The sequence below is a fragment of the Siphateles boraxobius genome, unplaced genomic scaffold (assembly GCF_051911475.1).
Source record: "Siphateles boraxobius isolate OS27281-9 unplaced genomic scaffold, OSU_SipBor_1 19, whole genome shotgun sequence".
NCBI classification, from domain to species: Eukaryota; Metazoa; Chordata; class Actinopteri; order Cypriniformes; family Leuciscidae; genus Siphateles; species Siphateles boraxobius.
The window spans coordinates 34265001-34290221 of record NW_027508799.1 but is presented as its reverse complement, the minus strand read 5'-3'; the positions used below and the strand labels follow the sequence as shown (position 1 = coordinate 34290221).

The window sequence follows — 25221 nt, the reverse complement described above, 5'->3', positions numbered from 1 at the left end:
TTTATTTTGCACTATAATAATTAATAATAAGATTATTTTTGTTTGAGAGAAGAAAATGTGTCACGGAAATTCTAATGGTCATAAAAATAGGCTTCTTTTTCCTTTAAGTAAATTCTGATTTCGATTTCTTTTTATTTTGTAGTGAAATATGACCCGTTTGCGTGAGATTAACCCATTAACATTTCTTTCTTTCCACAAAATTCACAGTTCAGTTTTTTTTTCAAAGTCACCAAAAGAAAGACCTTATAGAAATAGTTAAGAGCAGAAACGATGAATACATTTGCATTTTAGTTAAAAACCATGATACATTATTTGTCATTTTCAGTCTTTTAGTATATTTACAAACTTTTTTTTTTAATCGAAGCATAAAATGAGTAACTGTGCCCAGATTACGACCCTCTTGCTCACAACTAATAACCCCAAAATCTCCTCAAGCGGAGTCTCCGATGCGCTCAGAAATGCGGTTCTCCGGTGCGGAGCAGCAGTGAAGGGGCTTTTAAAGGGCTCGTTTTAGAGGGTCGTGACAGCGCTAACAGAGGGAACTCATAGAGGTAAAATGCTGAAGCCGTATGCAATGAAACTGACATTCCCTACATCACAACCCAGGAATGCTGAGCTCTTGAGGGGAAATGGAAGTGCACTTCCATGTAACAGGTTTGTAGCTGGTTATTAATGAACTAAAACCAATTAGTAACTGTTTCCAAAAAACAACTTAAAAAAAAAAAAAAATTAAGGCATTCTTCACTAAAAATCCCACACAGCCTCAGTAACGACCCTCTAAAGAACGTCCCAAAGGTTCCTGAGAGGCGCTGTGTCTCCAGGGAACGGTGGTTTGGTGTAGACGGAGGTGTGTGTGTGAGTGTGTGTGTGCGTGTCCTATCTGCGGGCAGCTGATGCCGGAGCGCTGAACAGTGGTGTGAGGCTGCTGGGAGATGTTTGTGGGAGGAGAAGGTTGCCATTGGTGGTGGACGGGCGGCTGATACGAAGGCGTCTCAGGTACTCGGCGTGAACGGGTTTGTGGCTCTGCAGAACCTGGATGGCCTCATCGACGGGGAACCACTCCCGCTTACGGCCTACGGGACAAATACTGCAGCATTAGTACAATACAACGGCAAATCTTGCAAATATTAGCAATATGTTACAAATGTACGGTGAGGTCCAACGGTCTAAAGCCACATTTTAAGGTGGAATTTTTGCTTTTGAAACTGGAAATTTAGGGTAGCATTCTGAAAAAGTTAAATTGTCCTGAACAAAAATGTCCGTTTGGAATGTTCTTAAATCATTCTTAAAACATAGATCATCATTATGCATTAGTGTTTGAATGAAATGAAAATAAAATACAACACACAGGCATGAGATTTTGAGGGATTAGTTACATTAAATTGAATAATAAAATACAATAAAAAAATAAAACAGTGTTGAGAATTTGACTGATTAATTAAGTTAAGTAAAAAATAAAATAACAAAATAAAATAAAGCAGTCATGAGAATGAGATACAATTAAAATAAAATAAAATGATGAGAATATGAGGGGTTAATGAAATGAAATGAAATAATACAATAAAATAGTCATGAGAATTTGATAGGTTAATTAAATTATATAAAAGAATTTAATTAAATAATAAATTACGATACAATAAAAAAAATTACGGCAGATCCATAATAGAAAGAGCGCACGCACGCACGCACACACACACACACACACCAATATTGACAGAGTCCTCCCAGTCCTCCAGCGTCTCTGTGACCGTCAGCACATACACGTACGTCCGGTGTTTCCGGTCCTGGTTCTGCTGTTGTTGAAAAATAAACTATATCAGTATGAGGGATCATCACATCATCACATGATACAACAATTCAGGAGTCTAAACTGTCCAATCAGGAGAGCCGTACCTCAAACACGCCGAGCAAACGTCCTAATTTACCCTTCACTCCAGCCTGAGGGAGAGAGATAGGATCAAATCCACAACAATCCTTCATTTAGCCATGTGATTCCCAGAAATCTGGCAAATATCATCAAATTCTTCACCTCACTGGATATGAACATCAATCAAAAAAGCGTCTGCTAAATGAGCAGCGGCTGGTAAATGTAAAGCTGTGTGCCCGTGATGTGAAATGACAGTGATGTGTTGTCGCACCTCCTCAAAGACCTCCCGAACCGCAGCTCCACAGGGCTCCTCCTCCGGCTCCATTCCTCCTCCGGGAACGATCCACTGATCCGGGTTTCTGCTGCTGCTGACCAACAACACCTGCGGGAAACAGAACAGGTTCAGTCTCAGACAACAGATGTTGGCACTAGAGCTGCACAATACAGTGTGTGTGTGTGGGTGCATAATCAAAAGCCTCTTTCACACAGAGATTCCAGAAAAAACACGGATAATGTGTCCCGGGATCGTTTGATTTTGGTTCATTCACACTGCCAGTGATCTGTGAGTGCGTTCACACACATCCCGTAAAGACACGTGACGTCAGGATGTGATAACTCCTAACAGATGTCATTTCTACACTCCAGACTCCCCAGTAGCGCCACTGGGTTTGCCGAGTCTCGTTCCTCATATGCTGGAGCGCAGGTTGTAGAAAGGCAATGTTACTAGATCCCCATCCCAGCATCAATCCCGGGACGTGTTTGCGTTCACACTGAAGGCACTCTAGCAATTTTACGGCAATTTCCCGGGATCAACGCGCTGTGTGAAAGGGGTTATAGTGTGATTTTTCTGATTAAAATGTGAAAAAAATAAATTAACAAAGAAAAAAACTGGTTTTCTGTGCTCGTTTGTAGGTCTGCACAATTTGGCAATATTTATTTATTAATATGAGTGTTGTCAAAAATCAATATTGTTATTGTAGTTTTATTTATATAATTTATTTATAAAATTATGAACTTTTGTCAATTTTATTAGTTTTGTTATTTTATATATGACCAGTTTTTATTTATTTCCAGTTAGTAATTTTTGTGCTTCAAACTTATTTTTATTTCAGCTTTATTTTAATTAACATAAATTAAAAAATTTTAATTAAATTTTCCAAATTGACACAAAATTCTAACAAAGTACACTTTTATTTGCATATATTATGTACAATAACATTCTAACCTATAGATTAACACAAATAATGGTGTGAAAAAAATAAATACATATTTTATCTTTTTTGGGGGGTTAGGGTTCAATTATTGCTGTATATTTAAAATAATCAATAAAGGGTCTCTATGTATATTAATATAATAATTAAAAAAGGGGTTTTAAATAGTTTTAGTTAACCATAATAACCCTGGAGTGAGTGACTTTTGACAGATGGACGCAGCAGAACTGCAATCTTGCTCTCTGATTGGCTAATCCTCCAGCTGCTGATTGTCCCTCAGGTGTCTGCTGCACTAAGAGGATTGTGGGATTGATGGTGGTGGCACGGTGACATCACATGGGTCTGACAAGTTCAGGACACTCGTTGTCACCTGGCATGTTCTGGGCCAGACTGGGGTTATTTTTTACAAGGTCTCCTTTCTTAAAGAGAACCATCAGATTCACGGCTGGAGTTTGTCTCACAGAAATGACAAAGGAAAGCTTTGATTTCTAAAACACAGTTGTTTTCTTGAAACATGTTAGTCCAGTTCTGGTTTCCCAGGGTCCGTCACACATGACCATCAGCTTAGGCTACAAAAGAGCTTGTTCTCAAACACTCAATCAACGAAACAACGACGACCTGTGTATTCCTGTTACTATGTGATGAAGTACAGTACCATACAGTTTAGGAAAAATGATGACAAAGAAACCTCTTGTACAAACAGGTTTGAGAATAACTCAACCACAACCAGTAATTTACAGTCCCATAATTCCACCCTGCTGAAAACACGTCCATATCACCTTTGACCCCAAAATACCAAGAATAAAACAAGGATAAATAATGTGCAGACAGCCAGGAATGACTGCACTATAATCACTGAAAGTGCTTTCTTTTACTTATTCCATGATGGTTTACCAAATAAATAAATAAACAAGTTAAACTAGACAGCTGTGTACAATTAGATTATATGTTACATATATATTATGCATAAAACCTAGTACATTAAGAATTGCATAATGGAATTATTTCTATGACAAATAAGTAGATTTTCAAATTCTCATTACTGTAATGCTTTTTCTAATCCTCAAAGGTGATTCCAATGACTATTCTCACTTTTTACAAAAAGCAATCAGAATAAATTAAAGGTAGTGAAACAAACACTGTATAAATTATTCACAATTTAACAGATATGTCATTGGGAGTTTTCACATTCTTCACCTTGGCAACATGAAATCAAAATTGACCCTAATGGACCATCTTCACATTCATTTGCTCCACTGACAGCATTTTAAGACTTTCTTTAAAAGAGGAAAATAGAGAGAATGATTATGTTGGTCAGAAGAGAGAAATATGTCAAATTATCCCTCACTCCCTCTCAGCTGTTGTGTTAGAAACACTCGTTTTGTGTCATTTAATGCCTAATATAACACAAAGTATAGTGTTACTAACGTACATTGGTTTTATTTAAAAATATTGTATGCTGTTAACTGTGGAAATGCATCAGTCTGTGAAAAGGCTCCATGACTACTTTTATGATCCATCAATTCCTGATGGACAAAATCCATTTTTATTACTGTGGTAAAATGGATTGTGAATGTCATTTATGTCGACATTAAGAGGTTCACCATGCCGCATTAATGACGTTTGTAATGATAACAAAGTGGGTGCAAAACATGAATCATCAGGTGTCTAATTCAATCACAGCCACTTATTTCCTGTATCATATTGATTAAGAGTTTAATGCATAAGCATAACAGATCTGAATAATTCGCACGGCTGATTTTTGCATGTGAAATCACTGCAGCAGAATTATTGTCTTTCATATCGGGATGAATAGGATTACATTTCCACATGGTCCCAGAGCCGGTGGAGATCACAGACGCTTTAGGGACTTTCAGCCGAGCGCCATGACCTTATTACAAGGACAAACCCCGGAGCAACCTGGGGTTACGAGTCCCGTTTCAGGACACAATGGTGGAAATCTGATTTTGTCTGACGGCCCTTACTGACCAGACCGCACCACAAATACACCAGTGCTGTTTTAGTATCACTGAAATACTATTAGAGTTTTTATTCATATTTATGAATCAGTTTTTATATTTATAATTTCCATTTTCATTGTGATTTTAGTTAAAGTTTTAGTCATTTTGTTTGTGTATTTTTTTTGTTAAAAATATGTCTCTCTCTCTCTCTCTCTCTCTCTCTCTCTATATATATATATATATATATATATTAATATATGTCTATATATATAAAACTTTTGTTAATTTTTATTACAGTTTTAGCTATTTTAGTACATCAAGTTAAACTAAATTAAAATGAGAATGTATTTTGCAACTAGCTGAAAAAAGAAAGAAAAAATATAATATATATAATTTTTAATATATACAATTTTAAGTTACAAGGTGGTCTCATTTGTTAACCTTAGTTAATGTATTAACTAACATTAACAATGAGCACTTGTTACAGTATTTATTAATCTTTGTTGTGCTAATGTTAGTTAATATAATTAGTCGTTCATGTTAGTTCATAACATGTATTAGTTTTATAACATTTACACAAAGTATTAGTAAATATTTAAATAAACATGAACTGAGATTAATAAATGCTGTATGAATATTAATTAAAGTAATTAAAGTAAAGTAAACTAATGAAACCATATTGTAAAGTGTTACCAGTGTTTCTTATGGTTTTAGTTAAGTTGATTATAATAACCCTGAAATAAATGAATCCGCATCATCACTTAATAAAAGGTTGAAACACTTCCTGAGTGTGTAAAGTATGCATGTGACAATTTTAGCAGTAGCATGTCAGTTATTGGAAATCTGCTGTATGTTCACAGTGGAAAACAAGGCTGTATTTAATCATAAACACCGGCGCATGATGCTAAATGATGTAACGCAGTGGCATTTGTCCTAGTTTAGTCACCTGTAGCATAACAGGAATGCATTCTGGGAGAAATAGAAGCATTTGGACTAGACAAATCACTGTTTAAATTCTACTAACACACTCTTGCCGTTGCGAGTCCATGAAGTGAGCTGAACGGGGGGGATTTTGACTCACCCCGAGTCCCCGACACAAAGGGCAGCCATTTCAGACGAGAGTCCCCCTCACACACACACACACACACACACACACACACACACACACACACACACACACACACACACACACACACACACACACACACACACACACACACACACACACGCGCTGACTGCGGATCAGCCTGTAGTTGGCACGCGGTGCCAGGAATGTGGCATGATGGGTAAGACCAGATTTACACACAACACCTCAAACAACTCAGATTCTTCCGTTTGGTTACTTGGATACAAGGAAGCGACAGAACGAAAGAAACCTCTGACACAAAACTAACACTCTGCAGGTTTATGGTGTGATTAATTATTTACAAGATGCACTCAAGCTTTACCGGTCACCTACAACATAATTAAAACCTTTTATTGCATGCATTCGTGGTTTACTATATGCATCACACATTAAACACAAAAACAGCACTAAACAAAATGATTTTTCAAAATTGTAGATAAAGATTATTAGAGTACGTACTATTTCAGTCTTTCTAATTCAAAATTTCATGTTTAAGTCAATGTGCTTCTTATTTGTGAAATCCACTAGCAATTTCTGAGTGTTTCAAAGTAAATCCTAAAAAAAAAAAACTTTTTCTTCAGTGTTGCCCTCATAAAAAGCAGCAATGCCTTTATCCTTGGCTGATATAGAGATACTCAGCAACATCCGATGGATCAATATTTGTAATTGTAATTCTTCTAAAGTGTCATAACTCTGGTTAGGATAATGTGACGATTCTACATGTCTTTTCATGACAGTGTTTTCTTGGAAGTAAACTATAACCTGATGCAGCTGTATTCAGAAACTGAGCTGCAGTCTGACGTGCTTTTATTGCATAACTGCACTACGGAAGCCTAGTGACCGACAGTCTAAAGTGCCTTTAATTCATGGGGAACAGGACAAGTCATAGTGACGGTCGGAGCGAAGCAGACATGTGTGCAATGGATGTGGATGGATGGAAAGAAAAGGTTCAATCCAGTTTTCTAATGCAGGTGAAACAGGTTTACTTGACTAATTATGACACTGGGATTTTGGCCCGTCCAACGTTGTGTGACAGAGATTACAGTAGATAAGAACTAAATAACCAGATGTGCTCTAGAGATTACGCTGTGCTGTGATCATCTGAACAGTCACACACATGCATGATGCAGAAACTTCACTTCCTAAGAACACCTGACAGTAACTATCTGATCTCAGATCACTTCCAAATGTAAACAGTACGGCGTAGTGTTTCTGCATAATACAATATTTGTTTGTGTGATCTACTGCGATTTTCCAAGTGGGAATAATAAAATAAAAATAAAAATTATACGTGTGTGTGTGTGTGTGTGTGTTTATGTATACACACACACACACACGCACATGTACTGTATATATATATATATATATATACACACACATCATATAAACACAAACTTTTATGTTAGATGTGATTAATCGATTTGACAGCACTAATATCAATCTATGCATATGTATCCATCCATCTATGATGAAACAACATGGATGTACTAGATCAGGGATCAGAGGAGTTCTAGGGGGTCTAAAGAAAAACAGTTTAAAAAAAAAGAGTAAAAATAAATAAATATAAAAAATAAGATTAAAATAACTCTGTAAACAAAATAAAAATGTGCTTTAAAACATTGTATTTAGTTAATAATCTATTTTATTATATTAAAATGAACGAATACTTTTTCATTAATAATATAAATAAAATTAGATTAAAATTAAATAAAATTAATGCATTTAACAGTACATAACCACAGTGATTAGAAACAATATATATAGCTAATATATAACTTAACGTTAATAGAAACTATTTTAACATTTTATCAGTGTAAATATTGGGTGTTTATTAAAGATGGATGCCTTTTATATTTTAGGATGGGGTCAACAAGGTTGATCATATTTTGGGCTCCTTGATCGGAAACCCCTGTTCTAGATGACATCACATGACACCTGATTTAAAGCTCTCATATACAGTATACAAATAACGTTATACTCCTCGAATATGTGTATTTTGTCATATATTCCGACCGGGACTCAGGTGAAAGGCACTGTGCGTGTTGATACATGGATTTATCATCGGAGCATCATGTCTGGTTTAGATAATATCACCGTACCTCATCCTCCCGTTCGTTCTTGAAGCACAGGCACGCCGCCCGCCGCTTGAATCCCTCCCGGTCGTACGTTCGCGTCTGGTTCGGTTTGAACTTCATGCTGAAATCCTGTCGGTCCTTCGGCTGATATATCCGACCGCCGGTCACTAATGCTCCGTGAACGGCCCGAGCTCCGTGAGTCACCACCGACGGTCAGGAAGACGGACCAGTACCAGGCTGGACCGAGCCTACGGGTTAGCTTTGGTTTAAAATCCTATTTAAAGCATTCCTCCGCGTTTAGTCCGGTAAATTCGATTCTTTAACTACAACTCTGCATTCCGCTACCCATCCCCAGGTCAAAATATCTCGTCTTCCCCCGGTATATATACGTGTGTGGTGGGCCGGGTGCGAAATTACTAACGTTAGTATGTTGACGGCTTGCTCCTTAATATTTATAAGTTAAACCGTTAGCATTGGAAGGTTACCAGGCAACGTCAACATACATTAATCAACGGCGTTCACCATTGGAAGGCAATGTCGCGACGTCACTATCAACTAATTAATATACATGAGCAACACCTTCCTCGTAGTAGGATTTGTTCTCCGTCAGGCGGGTCCGTGAACTGCGATCACACTAATCCGTTACTGCATTACGGCGTGGCCCTCCTGTCACATATCCCGCAGATATGACAGGATTTATATGATCTTTTGCTGTTTAAGAGGAGTTGTTTAGACGAAACAAGTAAGATATTTCACGGTAGAAGGCGTTGACCACAAATAAAAACAACAACACACAAATCAGTTTAGTCAAGCGTGTTTCGACAAAATATGTATATTACGAATTATAAAAATAAAGGAATGCAGAAAATAATATTAAATTAATACTGTGCACCATTCCCAATGTAATGAAGATTCAATGTAAAAAAAAAAGAAGAAAAAAAGTACCATAATAACATGTTTTTTTTTTTAAAAGATTTATTTTCTCTAATGTAATGCTGTTAGTGAGCACAGGACTTTGGCATACAGATACCAATCTGATTAAATTATGATTGATGACATCGACTAACGTTGACAAGAAAAGAATTTAGCAACATTTTCTGTGTAATCAATGTGCAAACAGGATGAAGAAACAGTTGCAGTTATCAGATTTGAGTGAAACTATAAGCACATTTAATGATAAACATTCATTACTTTTACAGAGAGTATTTTCAAGGTGGGTTTAATCTTAAAATCATTTGTACTTGGACATTTGACTCAAAACCAAATAGTTACTTGAGATATAGACCTGCCTTGAGATTTGCCCTGGAATGCATTATAATCTTTCTTAACACAAATAAAATTCAAGTGAATACATTGTTTTTGACATCTAACCTGAGACAGACAGAAGCACACATGCCTGCAGTCGTCACGCATTTAATGAGTGAATTACAGACATCTGGGTTAGTGAGTAAACTAACTTGTATCATGAACCATGATGACATAGAACCTCAAACATGCATCAAACTCATTAATCACATTAATCAGACAGCAGCATTATGGAAATAAACATTTCAGCTCAACAGATTCTGAGACAGATCAGATCTGATCAGAGCAACATCTGCCACTCACTGAACGTGACTTTTCATTCACATTTATTGAAGAACAGAGTTGCTGTCTCTCCCAAATAAAGTTGTTTTTGTAGAATCAGAAATGAACTCTCATCTTAACAAGGATTACTGGTCAGAAATATTCATCTGTCACTGTCAGCGCTCAAACAGATTAAAATAATAGTTATCAGTTCTATTTGTGACCGTATACAAACACTCAAGTTTATACTCTACCGTAATGGTATCCATTCAGGCGCTGCAGATTCACTATTCTGACTTTTTTCTTGCAAATCTGACATTTTTCTGCAATTTATAATTTTGACTTTTTTCTGCTATTTATAATTTTCACTTTTTTCTCACAATTTAGGTTTATAACTAACGACTGAATTCTTTTCTCACAATTGCAAGTTTATATCTAGCGATTCTGACATTTTTCTCACAATTGCAAGTTTATATATAGCGATTTTGACTTTTTCTCACAATTGCGAGTTTATAACTAATGGCTCTGACTTTTTTCTCGCAATTGCGAGTTTATTTCTTGCGATTCTGACATTTTTCTCGCAATTGCGACTTCTGATTTGCAATTCTGACTTTTTTCTCACAACTCCGAGTTTATAACTAACAATATTTACTTTTTTCTCGCAATTAGTTTATTTCTTCTGATTTTGACTTTTCTCACAATTGCGAGTTTACATCTTGCGATTCTGACTTTTTCCGCAACTGCGAGTTTATTTATTGGGATTCTGACTTTTTCCACAACTGCGAGTTTATTTCTTGGGATTCTGACTTTTTTTGCAACTGCGAGTTTATTTCTTGCGATTCTGACTTTTTCCACAACTGCGAGTTTATTTCTTGGGATTCTGACTTTTTTTGCAACTGCGAGTTTATTTCTTGCGATTCTGACTTTTTCCGCAACTGCGAGTTTATTTCTTTGGGATTCTGACTTTTTTCGCAACTGCGAGTTTATTTCTTTGGGATTCTGACTTTTTTCGCAACTGCGAGTTTATTTCTTGCGATTCTGACTTTTTCCGCAACTGCGAGTTTATTTCTTTGGGATTCTGACTTTTTTCGCAACTGCGAGTTTATTTCTTTGGGATTCTGACTTTTTTCGCAACTGCGAGTTTATTTCTTTGGGATTCTGACTTTTCTCGCATTGTGAGTTTATATCTTGCGATTCTGACTTTTTTCTCGCAATTGCAATGATTAGTGTTGCCAAAAGTACCAACTTCAGAACCAATTCGGTACTTAAATTTTAAAAATGTGACGATACCAGGATTTCCCTCTAGCATTTTGACAACACTAAATGAGTTACTGTCTCTCTCAAAATTTGTTTTTGTAAATTCAGAAATGAGCTCCCATCTAAACAATGTATATGAAGGTTTACTGGTCAGAATTATTCATCTGACAGCACTCAAACAGACTAAATAGTAAATAGTAATCATTTCTATTTGTGACCATATACAAACACTCAAGTCATACTCTCAATGTCTTTAGAAATCCCGTAATGGTATCCATTCAGACACTGCAGACATAACAAACGGCTCATTAGATACGAGAAGACAGAAACAAGAGGCCGTTTTGATTGCTCTCGATGTCTCAATCATATAAACGGCTTGCAGACAGACACAAACATACAGGACGGAGAAATGTGCCCTTGCTTCTGCTGCCGTAAGTGCAGAAATAACTTCAACTGCAGCTCTGCACCACTGAGTTATATAACCTGTCGAAACCAAGTCGCGTGGAACAGAAGAGAGATAAGAGACACGAATACTGAACTTGATTCATAAATCCTGCGGCTCAAATGCAGTGGAAGTCTGAGACAAGTCCCATTTTAGCATGTAAAAAAGAGATTTCTTTATCTAAGTGTGTTGAAAAAATGATTTTTTAATTTAAAGCTTTAAAGGATTCATATCTACTAGGCCGGGGAAATGTATATTAAACCTATCATTTTGAATATACAAATATTGAAAATTTAGGCCTACTACATTGAACGAAAACATGGTTTAAAGGGGCCCGTCTCAAAACCAGATCAACTCTTTTTTTATTTTTATTTGCAGAAGTGAACTTTCACATGAACACACTAGTAATGCAGTGTTTGTATGTATGCCATTCATGTTATGGAATTATTTGACCTTAACTGTTTTTTCCCCCCAGTTTATATCTAAAGATTTTGAGGAAAAAAAGTCAGAATTGCGAATCGCAATTGCAAGAAAAAGGTACAAATTGTGAGATAATCTCGCAAGATAGTCACAATAGCAAGATATAAACAAACAATTGTGAGAAAATGAGTCCGAATTGTGAACTATAAAATCAGAATTTTTTTATATCTCACAATTATGACACATTTCCTCATAATTTTGAGATATAAACTCACAATTGCAAGTTATAAAGACCAAATTCCAAGAAATAAAGTTGCAATTACCTTTATTTTATAACCCGCCATTCTGACATTTTTACAATCCAGAGTTTATAATTCACAATTCTGACATCTTTCTCACAATTCCAAGTTTATAATTAGAGATTCTGATTGTTTTCTCGGAATCGCGATTTCATGTCTTAACTAGGATTGGTGAGAAAAAGTCAGAATTGTGAGTTATAAACTTGGAATTGTGAGAAATAATGTCAGCATTGTGAACACATAATTATGTGGCAAAAAACAATCAAGCTTCAATAACAATCAGATTCGAAACCGCAACAAAACCCTCAGTAATAAAGAGAACAAACCAAATAACATAACAAAAAATATTTTTACTAAAACTGAACATTTACAGATTTAATTTTCCCAGACAAGTCATACATTTTCCACACCAGCCTAAACACAAAACTTTACACGCACACTCACACACGTTTTGTTTGTTTGGAACACAACAGCGTCAGAGCAGGTTCTGTCAGATAGGCCATGATTTAGACGGATTCACCACATGCTTTTAATGAACTCAAGAGTTTCACAGGAAGGAAAAAGTAAAAAAAATAAATTCACATCATTTTGTCCCTGACTAAGAAGCAGCGTATATGCAACCCATGTTAACAGCCCCTCTACGCCCCATAACATAAACACTAACTAACAAAAATGAACCATCCACCTGGGTGTAGGGCCTGGATCCAGTGAAATCCACTGTAATAGACACTGTACTACCCATTCTGACAGGGTCCAGTGTAGTGACCACGCATCACTTCCTGGCCAAACCCAGAAGCAGAGAGATCATATAGTGGAGCGAACATTAGCTCTGAGCTGAACCACTCAAACGGCTGCAGTAGATGCTTTTCAATCCGAATTTTTTTCATTCGCTCTTTTAATTTGTCTGAGAAAGTGTTCTTTAAATGCAAAAGAAGACAGGAGGAGATTGTTCCACTTCTCTCACTTGATGCCACCTTTTCCTTCTTCTAAACTTCAATGTTGTTGCTGGCATAAAGCCTGGTCCATGTTCGGGCTGCGAGAGAAAATAACATCAACACTGAACAACATCTAAAGAATAAAACAAATGTTGTGCACTTTTTATCTTCTGCGTCTCATTGTCATTGTTTTATTATACCCAGCTAACTGTGAACGTTCCGGCAAGGTTCTCTCAAAGTTATGAACGTTCTTTCAGTAACTTTAACAAAATGTTCAATCAACGCTATCTAGTGATCTTCTCAAAACATTAGCACAAAAACATTATTTATATATTGTTAATTTAACTTTTTTTTTTTCCTGAAACGTTTTAGATGGACTTTCCTCTAACATTTTTTAAATGTTACTGCTTGTTTCGGAATGTTCAGAGAAAATTCAAAAGTAACATTCCGATAACGTTTGCAAAATGATCAAATGGAACGTTCACTTAAATAACGTTTGTATAACCAAGAAAAAAAACGTTTTAAAACATTTAAAAACTCGGGAGTTTTGAACAGTAATGATCAGAAACCAAACATATTAGAATATTTAATTGTGTAAGTGATTTAATGTAACCAATGCTTTGGCAATGTAATTTTGTTTTTACCATATCAATAAAGTTAGAATCTTGGAAAGCTCAAACACTCTCAAGAACAGCAATTAATATAATATTTACTTTATCTGGGTGTATCTCACAAAACCTACCAGTAAAATATGACTAATCGGAATAACAAAAAACTTGAATGATTCTAAAATTACTTAAATTAATAATTTTTTCCTGAGGGAAATGTGAGCTGAACTTGTTTTTTTTGTGAGATTCATCCACTTTTCCACCAAACAGCACATACCAAAAATAGCATAGTAGTTCTAAAGCCACATAAATGCTGCTGAGAGCTTCTCACCTGTCTCAATGGCTTGAGCCTCGTTGCTTTTCCACTGTTCAGCTACATCATTGGCCAGCGGATCATCCGGGTTCGGAGCGCTGAGGAGAGCCTGGATAGAGAGAAGCACTGTGCGGATCTGGAGAGCTGGAGACCACTTATCTACAAGAGAGGAAGAGGTGAATGTAAAGCGCACTGTATCATATTTGATACATAGAGCCCTCTAAATGATCCAACAGGATCAAAACTTTGCTGAAAAAACTGTCGCACACAATCTCCTCTAGTCCTTCTGTCTGAGTGACGGTTTACAAGAACTTTTAGTATTATTGTACAAACGTCATCCTTCAGCTTTTTGCTGTGAAATCTTTTCAGATTTTTTTGAAGCAGACGTGAGAATAACTTTTATATTGTTAGTAATAATTCAAGATGAACACTTACTGGACTGAAGCAGTTTAGGTTTACTTGATGCATCTTTTTTTTTTTTTTGAAAAATCTGTGAGTCTTAAATATGATCATCAGGCTTCTGAGGAAGTTTTATTTATTCATCTGTCAATCATTATTGTATCGCATTTCATCATATGTTTTAAAACGACAGAGCTTTGATCATAAAACTAAGCTTTATAATAAGACTTATTATAATGACTGATACTTATTTGCATTTTATGTCAGTTATAAAGACCACATTGATTTACATCAGAATTTCATCTTACTTTCTGTCCATAAAAATATCAGTATCTGCAGCAAATTGCATATTTTTGCTCAGTTTGAGACTCTGAATAAAACTGAGCTATTTTTCATACTATATGAGCCATAAAAGCCTGATGTATAAAATATGATACAAACCATGCAAGATTTTTTAATATTCTGTCTAAAGGATCAATAAACTCTTCTATTTTAAATGTATATGTATTTTTCGGACTACTATGAATATTAAATTATATAAGCCATCAGGCTATACAGGGTTAACTGGCCCAAAACGGCATCAGATGAAGCACCTTTCAGGATGTCCAGACAGATCCTCCCCAGTTTGTCCACATTGGGGTGGTAGATTTTGGTCATAAATCGGACCTTCGGGGCAGCCATGGGATATTCCTCCGGGAGGAACAGCTCCAGTTTGAACGTCCCACCCTCGAAGGGCGAATCCTGCGGACCGGCGATGACCACGTGGAAATACCGAGCGTTCCCCTCATCCGGCTCTGCTTTGATTCCAGGTACAGGCTCCGCCATCAAGCGCTGCGTCTCCTAGGAAAAGCAACCGCAAGGTCATGGGTTCAGATGGATAGGATAAAAGCACCTGCCAAATGCATATGCGGATGCAAAAATTCAGATACACCTTTATTGGGTTTCATCTGCCTGGAAACAAGGTGCATTTAGAAAGTATTGAGTTGCTACAATTAACCATTTTGGGATAAAAACTTGGATTTAATAAAGTTTGTCCATTAAACGGCATCAAATGTTCAGGGGCACTTAGTAACTATTTCCCAGCTAACAATTTTCGGTTCCCAGAACGTTCTTTTTAAATATTTGTTTTTGGTTAGTCAGGAAAGTTCTATTAACGGAAATAGAACGTTTTTGGTTTGTAGAACGTTGCTTTAACATTATTCTAACGTTCCCAGAAAATTCCCCAAGCCTCTTTACTCCGATATCATTCCCGCCCTGTACGTCACAAATCATCCAGCGACCCAGTATAGTATAAGCGGCATGGAAGACTGATGTATGGACGCCTAATAAATAATAACCTAAAAATAACCATTAGAGAACATTCTGTAAGTTATTTTTAGGTTATTTAAAAACAACCACCCCTGCAACGTTCTGGGAACGTTATTTAATGGTTGCAAAAAATAAAAAGAACATTCCTAGAACCATTATTACATGGGTTCTCAAAAAATAACCAAATGGGAACCAAATACTAATGTTAGGGGAACATTCGCTGTTTGCTAAGATTTCAACAAGAACTGTACATTTCTACTTATGTCTGAGACATTACTGTTTGGATATAATATCATGTATACTTTATAGCAACCCTTTCATTTATTTGTGCACAGCTTTTCATGGAAACTACCGTGCCGACACCAATTGTTTTTATTTATATTGGTCTATTAGTATGTTATAATCCATTTAAGAAAAACAAAGCCCAAAATGGCACACTTGGTCTCTTTAAACGTCAGTCAGACTAAGTGGGCGGATCTTAGCCAGAATAAACTGCAGTGTGGATCAGACTTGCTGACAATCAAAAATGTGACGATGCAAAATTAGGAAGGTATCGGGAAAAAAATCATCTTCATGTGCTTAAATAATCAAATATTTACTTTACGAGTATGAATTAATTTCCTGATTGCATGTAAACTCACATTGCTCTACAGAACACAATATCCCACATGCAAATAATACCACTAACACACATTTCTATAGTGTTTCCCACATCTGTAAACATGTTCATGTGTCATGCAGAGGCTTTAAACACACCCAGAATCACTCAGTGACAGGAGCATCGCAGTTCGCTAAGATTACTGGCTCCTTAACAAATCACACTTATCTGATTATTTGGTCCATGTTGCTCTCTCTTATGAAGGTTATTTGCGCTTATTTTAGGAAACGTGCATGTTTAAAAACAGTGCGCGCGCGGGAGCCACCCTGCAGTAACGTTAACGCGCGCTCGGGCCAGCAGCACATGCCGCTTACATTTATTTTGAACGCGTCGTTTTTAAAGCGCGTACACATACCCCAGCGGAACCTACAAAAGAAACATTATGAGAGTTATACCTTAATAATTCTGCGGGGCAATCCAGCCATCTTGTTTTATTATTGCGGTTTACACCGTGGCCCGCTCCCTACTCCTCGCGTTGAGGTTGACAGCGCATGCGCGCAAGTCTTCCGGTAAACACGTCACCATCCGCTTCAATGGGTTTTCTGGGAAATTTAGTTTTGTCTATTGTTTTATTACTGTGTGCATTTCGAATGGCGTAAATTTTTACTTTTTCCCCGGATTTTTTTTATTGTATCATGTAAAGTATTCTTCCACGTTTCTTTTTTTTTTTTTTTTAATTAAATTGATATTTTATTGTTCATTTTATTTTCTATGCATCTGTCCTGATTTTGTTTTTTTACATTTATTTTTATGTAAAGCACAGTGAATTACCATTGTGTATGTGCTATATAAATAAATCTGCCTTGCCTAAATAAATGATCTAATACCGGTCACCAATTTGAATGCTTAAGCCATGAATAAATAAAGGCTTTTTAACTTTTTTCAACATAATTCGAGTGCCTTGGAGTTCCTATTTTTTTTTTAAATGATCTAATAATTTGATCTTGTTACAAACAATGTATGTTTATACTAGATTGAAGTAATCAAATGCAATTAGAAAAAAATTTGCATTTATTTGGGGCAATATTTGATCAAACTGCCCTTTTTTCTTGAGTTTCAGCACTTTTAAATGTTCCCGTGAAGAAATGATAAAACACAACACACTGCAGCAACAGCTGAAGGAAGGGTTTATTTCATGCACAGCAGAATCATATTCAAAGCAAACATCCGAGAAGACAGGAAAACCATCCAGAACTATCGGTCTTTGGGTGGATTTGGGTTTCTGCGTCTGGTGTGATACCTGAGGAAGAAAACAAACCAGTTCATACGCACAGCAACAGCATTTTCTACACCTGAACCGTGTTTTTGCATTGCACAGAAGGCAAACTCACTGTCCGACGGGATACCAGCGGTGTTTGGTGGTGTAGAACATCTTGCTCAGTTCCTCGATGGTCGGGGCCTGTTTGTTATTTAAAATCTCCTTCCCGAGTCTGGCTTTCAGCACCTGTTCATGAGTCTCTGCATGATCACTGATGGCGTCCGGTCTCGAAATCGACTGCAACAAAGACACAAACATCACTATATATCATTACGCAAACATTTCAGCTCTACTTCTGCACATGCATGAGGATTTTAGTGAGTTTGCACCTGTGTGAGCTCATAGGGTACGTCTACTGCCGGATGGTAACACACTATTGTGTTTCCATCGGATGTCACTGCGATTTCCACTTTACTGAAACACAAATGACACATTTTAGGTAAACGGCTCATTATGAGCAACAAAACAACACTTTATCTGATAGAGACGAAGCCTGACGTACAATAACTCATAATATATATCAAAGGTGAACAATTAAATGCGCATTTATGAAGAATGCCAAAAATGAAAATACTGTGATTAATTACTCACCCTCATGTCGTCCAAAACACGTAAGACTTTCGTTGATCTTCAGAACACAAATGAAGATCTTTTAGATGAAATCTGACTCTTCATTGACAGTCAATGCAACTACCATTTTCAAGCTCTAGAAAGGTAGTAATCCATGTGACTTTGTGGTTTAACATCAATATTATGAGTGCTTTATTTACAAAATATTAATCTCCAACGCATTCACGAGAGCACCCCGTGTGTACGCACATCAGATTAATATTTTGTAAATTAAGAGGTAAATTATAATATTTTTGCCCAAAAAGCATTCGTGTCGCTTCATAATATTGATGTTAAAATACTGGAGACACATGGATTACTTATAATAATGTCTTAGCTACTTTTCAGGGGTTTGAAAGTGGTAGTTGCGTAGCTGTCAATGGAGGGACAGAAAGATCTCAGATTTCATCAAAAAGATCTTCACGTATTCCGAATATGAACGAAAGTCTTACGGGTTTTGACCGACATGCAGGTGAGTAAATGATGACAGTACTATAATTTTTGGGTGAACTATCCCTTTAAATAATAAACACTGACCTGTTGTCGTCACTGAATGGACCTCTAACAGTAGACTTGTTGTGAGATGACAGAAAGATTCCTGCTGAGAATGAAAAACAGTGCATTTTAGTCCCTTTCTCGTAACCTCTGAATTGAATGAAGACACACACAAGCACAAAATCACTCATTAATACGGTCTGCAAATGTCACAGTGTTGTAGGTTATACAGGAGCACACAGTGCTTTACTGTGACTGTGTTAGCAGCGTTTACAGTGGCTACACTTCAGATTATTTATAAACAAAATGTAGTGTTTTTCTGTAGGAGAGAGCTCACCTCTGATTTGTTTTATATTTCTGCTAGTATAGACTCTGTTAAACAGGTTAGCGATCCTGCTGATGTGACCCGACGCCATGCTTTCCGTTCGCAAACTCAATCAGTGGAAGAGAAATTAAAGACAAGACGGTGTCCGAAGTGGGAGGAACACAACGGTTTTGTGACGTTTACGGCCTGTATTACTGAATTAATCCATGTTTTAATTCTCTTTTATGTTTTTCGTGTTGTTTTGTGTTTATAATACAAATTGTCTAGCAATTCGATTCAAAATAAACCATGAGATTTGAATGAAGTTCAACGGGGAATTCAGTCATTTGAACTTTAGAGCGCCTACTAGCGGTAGTAATCAAGTGTGTTACACAAATATTCTTCCGGGTAGGAAACATAGACAGACAGACGGTGATAGATAGACAGACAGGTATACGGACATAGACAGACATCCATAATATTTATGAAGAATTGTTTTAAAGGTGGTAAAAAAAAAAAATCTTTAACGCCTACAGTACCACAATTGCCCACTGAAGGGCAGCAAAACCACCACCACCATAGAGATAATTCATATTTCATTCATTTTTCCTCAATATCTATTCATTTCTGAAAAAGTCAAAGCATTTGATTTTCACAACTTTGTACAAAGCTGACAGAAATACAAAGACAGGCAGTTCTCTGGGATTCCACAGTTTTATTATTTGTTATTCCTATAACAACTGCAATTTCATTATCCCAAAAATGGGAAACCAATATTACAAATTATTCATCATAATTATTCATAGACTTCCTAAAAAGAGGAAATATGGAAAGAAAGTTAAATCTGCAAGTTTAGAGGAGATATTAAAATTCCCTCTTAAATGAAAGGACAGTCTGTTCGGCATCAATATATATATATATATATATACACCGATATAGATGTGTGTGTGTATATATATATATATATAAACCGATATAGATGTGTGTATATACATATATATATATACATACACATACATGTATACATATATATCTCAGATATCACATATATCAGATAAACAAACACAGTGAGAATCTTTTTGTAATGCGTCATCTGATGGCATAAATATGTTCTGTATATTGAGTCGCAGTGATCCATGATCCATTGATTCAGTCTCTGGTTATGTTTGTCGTTATGAAACCTCCATGTGACTCCCTGACGCTCCAGAGACTGTATCCGCCACCAAACGCTCCCGACTGCCGAAAACTTCCGCAACTGGAGACATAACAGAAACAGAACACAGTGAGCAACAAATGAAGAAAACCCGGATGGCTGGAGACTCATATATATATATATATATATATATATATATACCAGCAGCGACGTCACTGATGTCCCAGACGCGCAGTCCGTCTCTCTGTCCTCCGAAAGCATAGACGAAGGGAAGATCCGGACAGCAGGAGCCGCAGAACAACACACCCTGACAGAGAGAGAGAGAGAGACCTGTGTTAAAGGTGCATTGTGTAATATTTAGGAGGATCTGTTGACAGAAATGCGATATCATATGCATAACTATGTTTTCAGTGGTGTATAAAGACCTTACATAATGAACCGTTATGTTTTTATTACCTTAGAATGAGCAGTTTCTATCTACACACACCACGGATCCCCTTACATTGACATGTTTCTACAGTAGCCCAAAACGGACAAACGTGTTTCGTCACTGTGTTGTTCTTCATGCAAAGAAGCTGCTAAAGTCAGCGAATAAAACACTGACACAACAATGAAGTAAGAATAATATTCGCAATAACATATCGTTTTACTGAATAATTAAGTAAACAATTTCTTAATTTATCCTTGTAAAGAAACCTCATTGCTGAACTGCTACTCTCTGCTGTCTCAGACAATGACATATTTTCCTGTCGGCCACCGTAACTTTTGTTGGTTGCAATTCACAACTTCACCACTAGATGCCGCTAAAAATCACACATTGCACCTTTAAAGCCTGAGAGACAGTCCTGTGTTCAAGCCTGACTTCACACACTCCTGACGCTCGGAGAACAGAGATACTCTACCATTTTCATGTCCCTGGAGTGGATCAGGTTGGGTTTGTCTCCGAGAATGTCCCAGATCTTCACGTGTTTGTCCGCTGAAGACGTGACGAGACAGCCTCGGATCTGACTGCTCAGGTCCATCCCTGCGGCAGAGGTCACACACACCAGGGTCACTTCGTGTTCATATTTTTATATTTTCTGTTTTATTTTAATTTTGTCGAAGTTGAAATCATTTTGTTGTTGTTGTGATTTTTATTTTAGTACATCAAGTTAAACTAAAGAAGTGTTGCAGAAATAATACAAGTTTGTTTTTTTTATATTTTTTATTTCAGTTAATTTATACACTATTAATTGTATTAATATTTATCAATAAAACAATATAGTTTTTATTAATATTTGGAATAGGCTTATTTTTATTTGAATGTTTTTGGCTTTCTTTTTTTTGTTTTTATTTATGTTTACACGGTTTTTAAATTTTTATTTAAATTTTATATATATATATATATGTATTTATATATATATATATAAGGTTTCATTTTAATGTTTTAGTTTTTTTCTTCATTTTTATTATTTTTTTCTTAAATATGTCCACATGGCTTTTAATTTGTATTGGTTTTACTATATTTTTGAATAGGTTTTATTTGTTTATTTTCTGTTTTCATTTTAATTTCAATGGTTTATTATTTTCATCCCATTTTGATTATTTTTTTAATATGTCTACATGGTTTTAATTTTAGATATTTTTAAAAATATTTTGAATAGGTTTTATTTTAAAATGTTCTGTTTTCATTTTAATTTGAATGTTTTTGTTTTCTCCTTTTATTCGATTTTTTAAAAACTAAACTGAAAAAAGATTTTTATTTTCCATTTTATTTCAGTCACTGCTCATTTTATTTTAAAAAATGTTATGGTTTTACTTTTAGATAATGATAGTAACCATTTATCTATTGTAGTGTAATTGATATACTTTTATTGTTTTTATTTTATTTATATTTTAATTTAATTTAAAGTTTCAGTCATTTTGTTGCATTTCTTTCTTATTATATCAGTTAATGTTTACTTCAGGTCAGGAAAGAGTTATTTAGAGCGACTGTACAGACCTGAAACCTCTCCGTCATGAGCTTTCAGTGTAAACACGGCTTTATCCGAGCGAGCGTCCAGACAATAAATGAAGCCGTCTTCTGTACTCGCCTGCAACACACATCACATGTTACTCCAGGTCAAAGTTCACAAATCAAACATCCCGAACGGCTCAGTTTCTCACCAGGAAGTGACACGGAGAGAAATGGTCCCAACAGACCCGCTCCACCTGTCCACTGAATCGCCAGATCCGATGGCTGTCGTTCGGACTACGGCAGTCGTACAGAACCGCTGACCTGTGACACACAACACTCTGATTACTTACTTTATTGTTTATTTTTACAGGGATAATGCACAATTAAAGGTAATTGCACCAGAGTTAGCTAAAAGCTCATTTACATCTGCTGTCCCTGGGCAAGTAAACAAATAAAATAACATACAATATTACATTTACACAACATAAAACCTCACAATACATATGTCCAGGAATGTAAGATTTACAAAATCAGTATATAAAAACAGATAATTTACAACAGGCTGATTCGTTCGGTCAGGCTCATTCGTGCTGCGATCTGATTGGTCAAGTCATACACAGTGACATCATGACGTACTTGTCATATGATCCACTGACGAGAGTTTGAGCCTCAAACGGGTGAAACTTCAGCGTCTGAACCTGCGATAGATGATAAGAGAATATGATCAGAATAAACGGACTCTTCTGAAATACTTGATTCTGATTGCTCAATGGTGTTGGTTAAGCATTTCCTGTAATACTTGATTCTGATTGGTCAATGGTGTTGTAACACGACTGATAATAATCATAAATGAATCTTGAGCATCGAATCATCATATTAGAATGACTTCTGAAGGATCATGTGACACTGAAGACTGGAGTAATGATACCGAAAATTTAGCTTTCATCACAGGAATAAATTACATTTGAAAGTATATCCAGACAGAAAACACATATTTTACATTTTAACAATATTTCACTATTTTTACTGTATTTTTGATCAAATAAATGCAGCCCTGTTGAGCAGAAGAGACCCTGACGTGTGTGTTTGTACCTTATCTGTGTGTTTCCTGAGTGTCGCCGCTGGTTTTCCCTTCTCCAGATCCCACAGGATCACGGTCTCATCCGCAGACGCGCTCGCTAGAACATTCCTGCAACACAAACTCTCCTTCAGTCACACGAAGACAAGCAGTTCAGGAAAAAGTTCAGGAAAGCTTAAGACATGTCACCTGACCAGCCGGTTCCAGGACAGATCCAGCACAGAATCCGAGTGTCCGTCGACGGGCTCCGCCGCCTGGGAAAAAAATTCACTTTTACACATCGGACATCACAGTGGAACATTCATAATGCTCAACTTAACTCAATTAAGCACATAAATAGCATGAAAAATGGACCATGAATTCAAAATGGCCACTTTTTATTAATGCAATATTTCAATGTGTTTTATGAATGATTCATCATGCACAGCATTATTTGTTTAAATACATGTTCCTCATAATCTTGAATCCAAATAACCTCCCCTCCCTCTTGCAGTGACATCATCTCTTCTCTGATGACGAGGGCGGGGCTCAACCTGTCACTCACATGACATCAGCCAATAGCAAACCACAACCATCCAAGCAATTCCCCACAGACAAAATCAAGCCCCGCCCACATTTATTCTTGTTCTAGAAGAGTTTCACTCGAATTTATGGCACAATAGGGAAGAAAACCTGTGCAACTTCAGTTTCATGCCGACTTTAATCATATAAGCTACCTCCGTTTTTATTGTTTTGTATGACATTACAACATCAAGTGGAAAAAAAGTGTTTCTAATTTGCAATTATGAGTTAAAGGTGCAGTGTGTGATTTTTAGCGGCATCTAGTGGTGAGGTTACGTATTGCAACCAACAGAAGTTACGGTGGCCGACAGGAAAATATGTCGTCGTCTGAGACGGCAGAGAGTAGCAGTTCAGCAATGAGGTTTCTTTACAAGGATAAATAAAGAAATTATGTTTACTTAATTATTCAGTAAAACTATATGTTATTGCGAATATTATTGTTACTTATTCATCATTGTGTCAGTGTTTTATTCGCTGAACTAAGCTAGCTTCTTTGCACGAAGAGCAACATAGTAACGAAACGCGTTTGTCCGTTTAGGGCCACCGTAGAAACATGTCGGCGCATTTCAATGTAAGGGAACCCGCGGTGTGTGTAGACAGAAACTGCTTATTCTAAGGTAATACAAATATAACGGTTCATTAAGTAAGGTCTTTATACATCTTTATAAAACTTCTTGATACACCACTGAAAACCTCTTTTTCAAGGTAGTGAGGAAACGCGCTCTGTAGCGCTGTGTGTTCGCTGTCGGCTACGCTAGAAACATGACCACACAACATGTCGCGGTTATGGAGATATAAATGTCTAATTCTAAGGTAATAAAAACATAACGGTTCATTATGCAAGGTCTTTATACACCACTGAAAACATAGTTATGGATCTTATATTGCATTTCTGTCAATAGATCCTCAGAAATATTACACAATGCACCTTTAATGATAAATGATATTAACCAGTTGGATAATTGAATGCACTGTATCATGATGGATCAAGCACCTTCTTTGGTTTCTTCTTCTTCTTCTTCTTGCTGCCGAGTGAGAAAGCCGGTTCTAAACAGTCCACAACATCCAGATCCCAGACGTCAATCACAGGCGTCATGTTTCCCACCGCTGCGTAATTCCCTGGAGAATAACACATCAACAACACAGTCTTATCATGCACGTTACCCCCTTCTTTTTCAATCTTTTAAACCCTCAAGCTAATTTTCCTGCAATACAAGATATTTTTATATTCAGATTCTCACCGGGTCCTTCCTCTGGGTTGGGGTCAAAGTTCAGCCACTCCACACACAGCGGATACGCGGGCAGCAGGACGTCATGATGCACATACAGAGAGTCTTCCTCAGAGTTATACACTGAAAACACACACAGTGAAGGAATGTTAA

The 25221-nt window shown here is 36.5% G+C and overlaps 4 protein-coding genes across 6 annotated transcripts in view; all 4 read right to left on the bottom strand.

Annotated features, from left to right (window-relative positions):
• Positions 1-124: 124 nt before the first annotated feature.
• nudt4b (nudix (nucleoside diphosphate linked moiety X)-type motif 4b) lies at positions 125-8664 on the bottom strand. Of its 2 annotated transcripts, none has more exons than XM_077235218.1 (5): positions 8265-8664; positions 2139-2249; positions 1894-1938; positions 1706-1793; positions 125-1073 (listed from the first exon to the last, which is right to left on the bottom strand). In XM_077235218.1, the coding sequence occupies exons 1-5, from the start codon at positions 8358-8360 to the stop codon at positions 877-879; spliced, it is 537 nt and encodes a 178-aa protein (XP_077091333.1). In that variant the 5' UTR covers positions 8361-8664; the 3' UTR covers positions 125-876. The 2 variants fall into 2 exon arrangements, with proteins under 2 accessions (XP_077091333.1, XP_077091334.1); XM_077235219.1 differs by having other exon boundaries at positions 347-1073; positions 1706-1790; positions 8265-8598.
• A 3890-nt stretch (positions 8665-12554) lies between these two features.
• Positions 12555-16980, bottom strand: ube2nb (ubiquitin-conjugating enzyme E2Nb). The gene is made up of 4 exons (XM_077235168.1): positions 16841-16980; positions 15073-15319; positions 14099-14239; positions 12555-13257 (listed from the first exon to the last, which is right to left on the bottom strand). The coding sequence occupies exons 1-4, from the start codon at positions 16868-16870 to the stop codon at positions 13211-13213; spliced, it is 465 nt and encodes a 154-aa protein (XP_077091283.1). The 5' UTR covers positions 16871-16980; the 3' UTR covers positions 12555-13210.
• A 575-nt stretch (positions 16981-17555) lies between these two features.
• Positions 17556-19282, bottom strand: mrpl42 (mitochondrial ribosomal protein L42). Of its 2 annotated transcripts, none has more exons than XM_077235166.1 (5): positions 19145-19282; positions 18850-18913; positions 18033-18117; positions 17777-17940; positions 17556-17685 (listed from the first exon to the last, which is right to left on the bottom strand). In XM_077235166.1, exons 1-5 carry the CDS (start codon positions 19221-19223, stop codon positions 17640-17642), a joined length of 438 nt encoding a protein of 145 aa, XP_077091281.1. In that variant the 5' UTR covers positions 19224-19282; the 3' UTR covers positions 17556-17639. The 2 variants fall into 2 exon arrangements, with proteins under 2 accessions (XP_077091281.1, XP_077091282.1); XM_077235167.1 differs by having other exon boundaries at positions 18850-18910; positions 19145-19281.
• A 527-nt stretch (positions 19283-19809) lies between these two features.
• pwp1 (PWP1 homolog, endonuclein) overlaps positions 19810-25221 on the bottom strand; it is a 9931-nt gene continuing 4519 nt past the window's right edge. Inside the window, exons 6-15 of the mRNA XM_077235212.1 lie at positions 25081-25191; positions 24834-24958; positions 23468-23532; positions 23293-23389; positions 22837-22898; positions 22410-22521; positions 22246-22336; positions 21167-21288; positions 20466-20571; positions 19810-20366 (exon numbers count right to left, since the gene is read on the bottom strand). Of these exons, the coding sequence (XP_077091327.1) occupies positions 20284-20366; positions 20466-20571; positions 21167-21288; positions 22246-22336; positions 22410-22521; positions 22837-22898; positions 23293-23389; positions 23468-23532; positions 24834-24958; positions 25081-25191 (974 nt within the window). The 3' untranslated portion in view covers positions 19810-20283. The remainder of the gene's footprint in view (positions 20367-20465; positions 20572-21166; positions 21289-22245; positions 22337-22409; positions 22522-22836; positions 22899-23292; positions 23390-23467; positions 23533-24833; positions 24959-25080; positions 25192-25221) is intronic.

Coding starts and splice junctions, on each gene's coding strand:
- nudt4b (XM_077235218.1), bottom strand. CDS start 8,360: ATGAAGTTCAAACCGAACCAGACGCGAACGTACGACCGGGAGGGATTC. Junction 2,250..8,264: donor AGAACGAACGGGAGGATGAG/GTACGGTGATAT, acceptor TGTTTCCCGCAG/GTGTTGTTGGTCAGCAGCAG. Junction 1,794..1,893: donor GTTTGCTCGGCGTGTTTGAG/GTACGGCTCTCC, acceptor TTTCAACAACAG/CAGAACCAGGACCGGAAACA.
- ube2nb (XM_077235168.1), bottom strand. CDS start 16,870: ATGGCTGGATTGCCCCGCAGAATTATTAAG. Junction 15,320..16,840: donor TGCCCCGCAGAATTATTAAG/GTATAACTCTCA, acceptor TGCTTTTCCTAG/GAGACGCAGCGCTTGATGGC. Junction 14,240..15,072: donor CTGTCTGGACATCCTGAAAG/GTGCTTCATCTG, acceptor CCTCTCTTGTAG/ATAAGTGGTCTCCAGCTCTC.
- mrpl42 (XM_077235166.1), bottom strand. CDS start 19,223: ATGGCGTCGGGTCACATCAGCAGGATCGCTAACCTGTTTAACAGAGTC. Junction 17,941..18,032: donor TACCCTATGAGCTCACACAG/GTGCAAACTCAC, acceptor TCTTTGTTGCAG/TCGATTTCGAGACCGGACGC. Junction 17,686..17,776: donor CGCTGGTATCCCGTCGGACA/GTGAGTTTGCCT, acceptor TTTCTTCCTCAG/GTATCACACCAGACGCAGAA.